The 11,249-nt window shown below is 66.0% G+C and overlaps 1 protein-coding gene across 1 annotated transcript; it reads right to left on the bottom strand.

Annotated features, from left to right (window-relative positions):
- Positions 1 to 842: 842 nt before the first annotated feature.
- On the bottom strand, positions 843 to 10,229 carry LOC128899692 (synaptic vesicle glycoprotein 2A-like; the record flags this gene model as incomplete). The annotated part of the gene is made up of 7 exons (XM_054179367.1): positions 9,582 to 10,229; positions 6,616 to 6,796; positions 5,066 to 5,217; positions 2,824 to 2,957; positions 1,444 to 1,533; positions 1,121 to 1,231; positions 843 to 1,003 (listed from the first exon to the last, which is right to left on the bottom strand). Coding segments are annotated over exons 1-7 (1,415 nt in total), but the record flags the coding sequence as incomplete, so codon positions are not given.
- Positions 10,230 to 11,249: the final 1,020 nt, after the last annotated feature.

The following is an 11,249-nucleotide window of genomic DNA, read 5'->3' as shown; positions in this document are numbered from 1 at the left end:
TGCCATGCCAGTGCCCCCAGTCTGTGCCAGTGCCCCCCAGTTCCACCCCAGTGCTGCCACATCCAATCCCAGTCCCATCCCAGTGTCCCCAGCCCCATCCCAATGCCACCAAGCCCCATCCCAGTCCCATCCCAGCACCACCAGTCCCATCCCAGTCCTGGCAAGTCCCATCCCAGTCCCATCCCAGCGCTGCCAAGTGCCATGCCAGTCCCCCCAGTCCGTGCCAGTGCCCCCCAGTTCCACCCCAGTGCTGCCACATCCAATCCCAGTCCCATCCCAGTGTCCCCAGCCCCATCCCAATGCCACCAAGCCCCATCCCTGTCCCATCCCAGCACCACCAGTCCCATCCCAGTCCTGCCAAGTGCCATGCCAGTCCCCCCAGTCCGTGCCAGTGCCCCCCAGTTCCACCCCAGTGCTGCCACATCCAATCCCATTCCCATCCCAGTGTCCCCAGCCCCATCCCAATGCCACCAAGCCCCATCCCAGTCCCATCCCAGCGCTACCAAGTCCCTCCCTGGCGCTGCCAAACCCAATCCCAGTCCCTCCCCGGGGCTGCCAAACCCAATCCCAGTCCCTCCCCGGCGCTGCCAAACCCAATCCCAGTCCCTCCCCGGCGCTGCCAAACCCAATCCCAGTCCCTCCCCGGGGCTGCCAAACCCAATCCCAGTCCCTCCCCGGCGCTGCCAAACCCAATCCCAGTCCCTCCCCGGGGCTGCCAAACCCAATCCCAGTCCCTCCCCGGCGCTGCCAAACCCAATCCCAGTCCCTCCCCGGGGCTGCCAAACCCAATCCCAGTCCCTCCCCGGGGCTGCCAGCCCCCTGCCAGTGCCGCCAAGTCCCACCCCGGTGCCCTGCCGGCGGCCGGCGGCGGCGGCAGCGCCCCCAGGCGGCGGCAGTGCCCGCGGAGCGCGCACCTGAAGGACATGGTGAACCACACTGCCATCATCATCAGGGTGATGCGGCGGTACTCGGGGGCGAAGCACTGCTGGAAGTTGCTCCACACCTAGGGGGTGAGGAACGCCGAGAGCTGCCCAGGGGCCGCCGAGAGCTGCCCAGGGGTCGCCGGCAGGGGTGGCACAGGGCACCCAGGTCCCCCTCCCCCCCCCGCCCCCTCCCCCACCTGCTGCGAGAGGTTGAGCACCCGGACGAGCCAGCGGCGGTACCAGGTGCCGGTGTCCGACTGGATCTCGATCAGTTCATCCTCCCGCTTGATGGTCTTGATGTGGGTGACCTTGGGGGGCAGGTTGGGGGCACTCGAGGGCACAGCTGGCAAGCTCCGACCCCGGCCGAGGCTCCGGAGCGAGCTGCAGCCCTCCCCCCGCTCCCTCCCCCCTGGGGGCGGCAGTCCGCAGCCTCCTCCTCCTCCTCCTCCTCCTCCGGGAGGCTCCGCCCTGGGCTCTGCCGTGGAGGGGGGGGAGGGGGTTGGGGTTGGGGGAACCTTACCGAGAAGACCCTCTCGGGGTGGCCTTTGGCCCTCATGTTGGTGTCGTGGACCTGCTTCAGCACCATCCAGGCCTCGTCGTGTTTGCCGTTCTGCAGGGCACAGCCTGGGCTCAGCGCGGGACACATCCTGCCCCCCGCCCCCTGCCCACCTCGGGGGGGGGGCACGCTTGGGCCCCTCCAGCTCCAGCACCCACTTGAGGTCCCCACCTGGGTCCCTCCATCCCTGCCAGCAGCTCAGGGGCCCAGCACCTACTTGAGGGTCCCTAGTTGGGTTCCTCAGGGTCCCCACCTGGGTCCCTCCATCTCCATCACCCATTTGGGGTCCCCACTTGGGTCCCTCCATCTCCATCACCCACTTGAGGTCCCCACCTGGGTCCCTCCATCCCTGCCAGCAGCTCAGGGGCCCAGCACCTACTTGAGGGTCCCTAGTTGGGTTCCTCAGGGTCCCCACCTGGGTCCCTCCATCTCCATCACCCATTTGGGGTCCCCACCTGGGTCCCTCCATCTCCATCACCCACTTGAGGTCCCCACCTGGGTCCCTCCAGCTCTGCCAGCAGCTCAGGGGCCCAGCACCCATTTGATGATCTCCACTTGAGTCCTTCCACCTCCATCACCCACTCAGGGTCCCTGTCTGGACCCTACCACCCACTTGGGGTCCCTGCCTGGGTCCCTCCATCTCCATCACCCACTTGAGGTCCCCACCTGGGTCCCTCCATCTCCATCACCCATTTGGGGTCCCCACCTGGGTCCCTCCATCTCCATCACCCACTTGAGGTCTCCACCTGGGTCCCTCCATCCCTGCCAGCAGCTCAGGGGCCCAGCACCCATCTGATGCTCTCCACTTGAGTCCTTCCACCTCCATCACTCACCTGAGGTCCTCACCTGGGTCCCTCCATCTGTGCCAGGAACTCAGGGGCCCAGCACCCATCTGATGCTCTCTAGTTGCGTTCCTCCACCTCCATCACCCACTCAGGGTCCCTGTCTGGACCCTACCACCCACTTGGGGTCCCTGCCTGGGTCCCTCCATCCCTGCCAGCAGCTCAGGGGCCCAGCACCCATCTGATGCTCTCTAGTTGGGTTCCTCCACCTCCATCACCCACTCAGGGTCCCTGCCTGGACCCTACCACCCACTTGGGGTCCCTGCCTGGGTCTCTCCATCTCCATCACCCACTTGGGGTCCCTGCCTGGGTCCCTCCATCCCTGCCAGCAGCTCAGGGGCCCAGCACCCATCTGATGCTCTCCACTTGAGTCCCTCCACCTCCATCACCCACTTGGTGTCCCCGCCTGGGTCCCTCCCTCTGTGCCAGCAGCTCAGGGTCCCTGCCCAGCTGCCCACCCCCCCCGGGGCAGGCTGTGTGCCCCCCTGGCCGCCCCCCTGACCTCCAGGTAGAAGCGAGGGCTCTCGGGCATGGTGGTGAGGGCCCCGATGGCGAAGACGGAGGGGAAGGCGCAGACCAGGACGAAGACTCTCCAGCTGTGGAACTGGTAGGCTGAGCCCATCTGGAAGCTCCAACCTGGGGGCAGGAGGGCAGGACACGACGGCAGCTGCTGCTGCTGAGCTCCACCAAACCCTCCTGCACGCCACAGCTTGCCCAGGGAGCAGCCTGGGGGCTCAGCCCCCCCGTGGGAAGGGCCCTGGCTGGGTCCCTCCATCTCCATCACCCACTCAGGGCCCCTGGCTGGCTCCTTCCATCTGTGCCAGCAGCTCAGGGGCCCAGCACCCACTGGAGGGTCCCTAGTTGGGTTCCTCTGGGTCCCCACCTGGGCCCCTCAGAGACCTTAACCTGGGTCCCTCCATCTCCATCACCCACTCAGGGTCCCTGCCTGGATCCTATCACCCACTTGATGTCCCCACCTGGGTCCCTCCATCTCTGCCAGCAGCTCAGGGGCTCAGCATCCCCTTGAGGGTCCCTAGTTGGGTTCCTCAGGGGCCCCCCCTGGGTCCCTCCAGCTCCATCACCCACTTGATGTCTCCACCTGGGTCCCTCCATCTCTGCCAGCAGCTCAGGGTCCCAGCACCCACTGGAGGGTCCCTAGTTGGGTCACTCCATCTCCATCACCCACTCAGGGTCCCTGCCTGGATCCTATCACCCACTTGATGTCCCCACCTGGGTCCCTCCATCTCTGCCAGCAGCTCAGGGTCCCAGCACCCATCTGATGGTCTCCAGTTGGGTTCCTCCACCTCCATCACCCACTCAGGGGCCCTGCCTGGGTCCCTCCATCTCTGTCACCAGCTCAGGGTCTCAGCACCCATCTGAAGGTCTCTAGTGGGGTCCCTCCACCTCCATCACCCACTTGAGGTCCCCACTTGGGTCCCTCCATCTCTGCCAGCAGCTCAGGGTCCCAGCACCCACTGGAGGGTCCCTAGTTGGGTTCCTCAGGGTCCCCACCTGGGCCCCTCAGAGACCTTAACCTGGGTCCCTCCATCTCTATCACCCACTCAGGGTCCCTGCCTGGATCCTATCACCCACTTGATGTCCCCACCTAGGTCCCTCCATCTCTGCCAGCAGCTCAGGGTCCCAGCACCCACTGGAGGGTCCCTAGTTGGGTCCCTCCATCTCCATCACCCACTCAGGGGCCCTGCCTGGATCCTATCACCCACTTGATGTCCCCACCTGGGTCCCTCCATCTCTGCCAGCAGCTCAGGGTCCCAGCACCCATCTGATGGTCTCCAGTTGGGTTCCTCCACCTCCATCACCCACTCAGGGGCCCTGCCTGGGTCCCTCCATCTCTGTCACCAGCTCAGGGTCTCAGCACCCATCTGAAGGTCTCTAGTGGGGTCCCTCCACCTCCATCACCCACTTGAGGTCCCCACTTGGGTCCCTCCATCTCTGCCAGCAGCTCAGGGTCCCAGCACCCACTTGAAGGTCCCTGGTTGGGTTCCTCAGGGTCCCCACCTGGGCCCCTCAGAGTCCTTACCCTGGGTCCCTCCATCTCTGTCACCCACTCAGGGTCCCAGCACCAATCTGATGCTCTCTAGTTGGGTTCCTCCATCTCCATCACCCACTCAGGGTCCCTGCCTGGGTCCCTCCATCTCTGCCAGCAGCTCAGGGGCCCAGCACCCACTGGAGGGTCCCTAGTTGGGTTCCTCCATCTCCATCACCCACTCAGGGGCCCTGCCTGGGTCCCTCCATCTCTGTCACCCACTCAGGGTCCCAGCACCAATCTGATGCTCTCTAGTTGGGTTCCTCCATCTCCATCACCCACTCAGGGGCCCTGCCTGGATCCTATCACCCAGTTCATGTCCCCACTTGGGTCCCTCCATCTCTGCCACCAGCTCAGGGTCCCAGCACCCATCTGAAGGTCTCTAGTTGGGTTCCTCCATCTCCATCACCCACTCAGGGTCCCCGCCTGGGTCCCTCCATCTCTGCCAGCAGCTCAGGGGCCCAGCACCCATCTGATGCTCTCTAGTTGGGTTCCTCCACCTCCATCACCCACTCAGGGTCCCTTCTTGGCTCCCACCACCCCCTTGGGAGTCCCTGGTTGGGCTCCTCAGGGTCCCCAGCTGGCTGCCCGTGGCCCCATCCCCGGAGGCACCCAGGGCTCCGCCGCCCCCAGGGCTGGGCTGGGCGAGCTTTGGAGCCCCCTCCCGAGCCTCAGCCCACCCCCAGGAGCTCCTTACCGTAGTGGGGGATGATGGCCCAGGCCATGGCTGAGGCATAGATGCCTCCAATCATCCAGAACATGCAGAGCCAGCTGAGGTGCTCCCCACGCTTCTCCTGCGCCAGGAACTCCGAGAAGTAGGAGAAGACAATGGGGATGGAGCCCCCGATGCTGGCAGGGGAGAGGGAGAGGGCAGAAGGTTGGCACCAGCCAGCAGCACCCCCAGGCAGCAGCCACCCCAACCCCTCCCCCACCCCAGCACCACAGAGAGAAGCTCCTGGTGGAGAGAGAGAGAAGGAAGTCGACAACAAGAAGGGAAACATCCTACGGCCAGGAGGAGCTGCAGGGGCTGGGAGGGGGGCAGGGAAGGGCCAGGAGGAGCAGGGGGCTGGAGCTGCTCTGCTGTGGAGACAGAGTCAGGGCAATGCCAGGCTCTGATGCAGGCTGGGCAGGGGCTGGCTGCAGAGCAGCCCTGGAGGAGAGGCCTTGGGGGTGCTGGACGGGAGGAGGAGCTCAGCCTGAGCCCCCCCAGGCAGCACTTGCAGCCCAGAGAGCCAAGCAGAGCCTGGGCTGCAGCAGCAGAAGTGTGGCCAGAGGGGAGGGAAGGAGACTCTGCCCCTCTGCCCCACGCTGCTGGGAGCACAGCTGCAGCTCTGGGGCCAGCTCTGCAGCCTCTGCTGCAGGAAGGGGCTGCAGGGGCTGGGAGGGGGCCAGGGCAGGGCCAGGAGCAGGAGCAGAGGGCTGGAGCTGCCCTGCTGGGAGCACAGCCTGGGGGGGTTGGGGTTGTGCAGGCTGGGGAGGAGAAGGCTCCAGGGAGAGCTTCTGGTGGCCTCCCAGGGGCTGCAGGAGAGCTGGGGAGGGACTTGGGAGGGGGTCAGGGAGGGAGAGGGCTGGGGAGGGATCCAAGGAGGGAGAATGGATCCAAGGGAGGAGTGGATCCAAGGGAGGAGTGGATCCAAGGGGGAATGGATCCAAGGGAGGAATGGATCCAAGGGAGGAGTGGATCCAAGGGAGGAATGGATCCAAGGGAGAAATGGATCCAAGGGGGGGAATGGATCCAAAGGAGGGAATGGATCCAGGGGGTGGGGAATGGGTCCAAGGGGGGGGAATGGATTCAGGGGGGGAATGGATCCAGGGGGTGGGGAATGGGTCTAAGGGGGGGGAATGGATTCAAGGGGGGGAATGGATCCAAGGGGGGGAATGGATCCAGGGGGTGGGGAATGGACCCAAGCTAGAGGAGGGCAGATTTAGATTGGACCTTAGGAAGAAGCTGTTGCCCAGGAGGGTGCTGAGAGCCTGGCCCAGGCTGCCCGGGGGGGGGGGGGGTGGTGGAAGCCTCCTCCTCCCCCCTGGAGGTGCTCAGGGCCAGGCTGGAGCTGGCTGTGAGCAGCCTGCCCTGGGCTGAGCTGTCCCTGCCCATGGCAGGGGGCTTGGAGCCGGCTGAGCCTTGCCGGGGGGGGGGGGGAGTCCCTTCCCACCCTGCCCATTCTATGCCTCGATACCACCCAACCCCAACCTCCCCCCAAGACAAAGCACCCCCGGGGGGGCCGGGGAGGGTCCCCCCCTTACCCCACGCCCGAGAGCAGGCGGCAGAAGAGGAAGGTGCCGTAGCCCTGCACGAAGGAGGAGAAGAAGGCGAAGACGCTGTTGACCGAGAGGGAGATGAGGAGGCACTGCCTGCGGCCCAGCCGGTCTGCCAGCCCCCCCCAGACGAAGGCTCCGACCATCATGCCCAGGTACACGATCAGCCCTGCCAGGGAGGGGGCACAGCGCCCGGTCAGCCCCCCGGGCAGCGGGCAGGGCAGCGCCGCGGGCAGAGGAGGGGAGGCAGAGGCGGAAGGAGGGCTTGGGGGGGGCTGGGGAGAGGCACCCCAAGGAGCCAGGGGGGAGGCAGAGGTGGAAGAAGGGCTTGGGGGGGCTGGGGAGAGGCAGCCCAAGGAGCCAGGGGGGAGGCAGAGGCAGAAGAAGGGCTTGGGGGGGCTGGGGAGAGGCACCCCAAGGAACCAGGGGGGAGGCAGCAGGGCTTGGGGGGGCTGGGGAGAGGCAGCCCAAGGAGCCAGGGGGGAGGCAGAGGTGGAAGAAGGGCTTGGGGGGGCTGGGGAGAGGCACCCCAAGGAGCCAGGGGGGAGGCAGAGGCGGAAGGAGAGCTTGGGGGGGCTGGGGAGAGGCAGCCCAAGGAGCCAGGGGGGAGGCAGCAGGGCTTGGGGGGGCTGGGGAGAGGCAGCCCAAGGAGCCAGGGGGGAGGCAGAGGTGGAAGAAGGGCTTGGGGGGGCTGGGGAGAGGCACCCCAAGGAGCCAGGGGGGAGGCAGAGGTGGAAGAAGGGCTTGGGGGGGCTGGGGAGAGGCAGCCCAAGGAGCCAGGGGGGAGGCAGAGGTGGAAGAAGGGCTTGGGGGGGCTGGGGAGAGGCACCCCAAGAAGCCAGGGGGGAGGCAGAGGTGGAAGAAGGGCTTGGGGGGGCTGGGGAGAGGCAGCCCAAGGAGCCAGGGGGGAGGCAGAGGCGGAAGGAGGGCTTGGGGGGGCTGGGGAGAGGCACCCCAAGGAGCCAGGGGGGAGGCAGAGGTGGAAGGAGGGCTTGGGGGGGCGGGGGAGAGGCACCCCAAGGAGCCAGGGGGGAGGCAGAGGTGGAAGGAGGGCTTGGGGGGGCTGGGGAGAGGCAGCTCAAGGAGCCAGGGGGGAGGCAGAGGTGGAAGAAGGGCTTGGGGGGGCGGGGGAGAGGCACCCCAAGGAGCCAGGGGGGAAGCAGAGGCAGAAGAAGGGCTTGGGGACACTGGGGACCTGCACCCCAAGTCAAGGAGGAGCACACAGGGTGGCAGCAGGGCTTGGGGGGGCTGGGGAGAGGCACCCCAAGGAGTCAAGGGGGAGGTGTGGTGGCAGCAGGACCTGGGGACACTGGGACCTGCACCCCAAGTCAGGGAGGAGGAGAGGAGGACACAGGGTGGCAGCAGGGCTTGGGGACACTGAGGACCTGCACCCCACGGAGCCAAGGGGGAGGCAGAGGTGGAAGAAGGGCTTGGGGGGCTGGGGAGAGGCAGCCCAAGGAGCCAGGGGGGAGGCAGAGGTGGAAGAAGGGCTTGGGGACACTGGGGACCTGCACCCCAAGAGTCCAAGGGGGAGGCAGTGGTGGCAGCAGGAGGGGACACTGGGGACCTGCACCCCAAGAGTCCAAGGGGGAGGCAGAGGTGGCAGCAGGGCTTGGGGACCCCAGGGCTGGCAGCCCAAGGGGCCAGAGGGGAGGTGTGGTGGCAGCAGGGCTTGGGGACAGTGAGGTCACCCCCCCAAGCATGGCCCCCCCTGTGTCCCCATCTGCCTCCAGCCCTCCCCAGCCCTCCCATCCCCCAGCAGCCCTCCAGGTCCCAATGTCTCCTTGTCCCTCAGATCCCTCTCTACCTCCCTCTCCCTTCCATCTCTCTCCACCTCCCTCATCCCCAGCACCCCTCTGGGTCCTAATGTCTCCTCGTCCTTTGTGTCCCCTTCCACCTCCTTCTCCCTTCCATCTCTCTCATCCCCCAGCACCCCTCCAGGTCCCAATGTCTCCTTGCCCCTCCTGTCCCCCCTCACCTCCCTCTCCCTCCCATCCCTCTCCACCTCCTTCTCCCTTCCATCTCTCCCCATCCCCCAGCACCCCTCCAGGTCCCAAGGTCCTCTTGCCCCTCGTGTCCTTCTCCACCTCCCTCTCCCTTCCATCTCTCTCATCCCCCAGCATCCCTCCAGGTCCCAATGTCTCCTTGCCCCCCCTGTCCCCCCTCACCTCCCTCTCCCTCCCATCCCTCTCCACCTCCTTCTCCCTTCCATCTCTCTCCATCTCACTCATCCCCCAGCACCCCTCCAGGTCCCAATGCCTCCTTGTCCCACTCCACCTCCCTCTCCCTTCCATCTCTCCCCATCTCCCAGCACCCCTCCAGGTCCCAATGTCCTCTTGCCCCTCATGTCCCTCTCCACCTCCCTCTCCCTTCCATCTCTCTCCACCTCCCTTCCATCTCTCCCCATCTCCCAGCACCCCTCCAGGTCCCAATGTCTCCTTGCCCCTCCTGTCCCCCTTCACCTCCCTCTCCCTCCCATCCCTCTCCACCTCCTTCTCCCTTCCATCTCTCCCCATCTCCCAGGTCCCAATGTCTCCTTGCCCCTCATGTCCCTCTCCACCTCCCTCTCCCTTCCATCTCTCCCCACCTCCCTTCCATCTCTCCCCATCCCCCAGCATCCCTCCAGGTCCCAAGGTCCTCTTGCCCCTCGTGTCCTTCTCCACCTCCCTCTCCCTTCCATCTCTCCCCATCCCCCAGCACCCCTCCAGGTCCCAATGTCTCCTTGCCCCTCCTGTCCCCCTTCACCTCCCTCTCCCTCCCATCCCTCTCCACCTCCCTCTCCCTTCCATCTCTCCCCATCTCCCAGGACCCAATGTCTCCTTGCCCCTCCCATCCCTCTCCACCTCCCTCTCCCTTCCATCTCTCCCCATCCCCCAGCACCCCTCCGGGTCCCACTGTCCTCTTGCCCCTGGTGTGTCCCCCCTCCCCCCCGCTCCCCCCGGCGCCCTGCTCACCCAGCATGCCCTTGTTGGAGTCGGACAGGCACATATCCTTCTCGGCGCTGGGCAGGACGAAGCCCACCACGAAGACCTCCACCCCGTCGGCCATGAGGGCCAGGCCCAGGACGAAGTAGAGAGTCCACTGGAAGCGGCCGTGGCCGCACTCCTGCAGGATCAGCTCGTACTGCTGCGCCAGCTCCTCCTTGTCCTTCCTCCGCTGGCCCTCCCCGTCCTCGAAGCCGCCCCTGGCGGGCTCCGCCCCGAGCCTGTCCCCGGGCTTGGCGGAGTCCTGCCGGGGGATGCCTTGGTACTCCCCCTCGTAGATCTCGTCCTCCTCGTCGTGGCCCTCGGTGGCGTCGCTGGAGGCTCCTTCCTCCTCGCCCCCCGCCTCCGAGCCCCCCCCCCGGTAGTAGCCGTCCGGGGGGGCGTAGTCTTCGTCGTCCTCCTCCTCCTCGAAGCGGCTGTAGGAGCGCTTGGTGTACTCATCCTGCACCCTGTCCATGCCCCTGCCGACCTTCTTGGCCGCCTGCTTCTTCACCTCCTTGGCGATGTCCTTGGCCCCCCGGATGAAAGCCGTCCGGTCCCGGAAGCTCTCGTCCATGGTGCTGCCGGGGAGAGCTCCTCAGGGTGGAGGGAAGGAAGGAGGGAGGGAGGAGGAGGAGGAGGAGGAGGAGGAGGAGGAGGGGGGTGGTGGCGGCGGTGGTCTCTGGGTCGGCTCTGCCCTCACACCGAGGCCCCTCCAAGATGGGTGCTGGTGCCACCCATCCGCCTGGCAGCAGCCCTGGGGGATCAGCTCAGACCTGGGGAACCCAGAGAGAAGCAGGAGGTGGGTGAGGGGGAGTGGGGGGGAGGGACACAACCCCGAATCTCCCCTCCCCCCCCCCCCCAGCCAGCACCTGGGGTGCTTTTGGCTCCACACCTCATGGGAGCAGGGAAGAGGTTGGGTTGGAAGGGATTGGGTTGGAAGGGAAAGGGTTGGAAGGGGTTGGGTTAGAGGGGGTTGAGTTGGAGGGGGTTGGGTTGGAAGGGATTGGGTGGAAGGGGTTGGGTTGGAAGGGGTTGGGTTGGAAGGGGTTGGGTTGGAAGGGTTGGGTTGGAAGGGGTTGGGTTGGAAGGGGTTGGGTGGGGTGGGGTTGGGTTGGAAGGGGTTGGGTGGGGTGGGGTTGGGTTGGAAGGGGATGGGTTGGAAGGGGTGGGTTGGAGGGGGTGGGTAGGAAGGGGTTGGGTTGGAGGGGGTTGGGTTGGAAGGGTTGGGTAGGAAGGGATTGGTTGGGTTGGAAGGGTTGGGTTAGAAGGGATTGGTTGGGTGGTGTTGGGTTGGAAGGTACTGGGTTGGAGAGGGTTGGGTTGGAAGGGGTTGGGTTGGAAGGGGTTGGGTTGGAAGGGGTTGGGTTGGAAGGGATTGGGCAGGAAGGGATTGGTTGGGTTGGAAGGGGTTGGGTTGGAAGGGTTGGGTTGGAGGGAGTTGGGCAGGAAGGGATTGATTGGGTTGGAAGGGATTGGGTTGGAAGGGGTTGGGTTGGAAGGGTTGGGTTGGAAGGGGTTGGGTTGGAAGGGGTTGGGTTGGAAGGGTTGGGTTGGAAGGGGTTGGGTTGGAAGGGGTTGGGTTGGAAGGGGTTGGGTTGGAAGGGTTGGGTTGGAAGGGGTTGGGTTGGAAGGGGTTGGGTTGGAAGGGTTGGGTTG

This window comes from Dryobates pubescens, unplaced genomic scaffold (genome assembly GCF_014839835.1).
Source record: "Dryobates pubescens isolate bDryPub1 unplaced genomic scaffold, bDryPub1.pri scaffold_146_arrow_ctg1, whole genome shotgun sequence".
Taxonomy (NCBI): domain Eukaryota; kingdom Metazoa; phylum Chordata; class Aves; order Piciformes; family Picidae; genus Dryobates; species Dryobates pubescens.
This window is presented reverse-complemented; position numbering and strand designations above follow the sequence as displayed.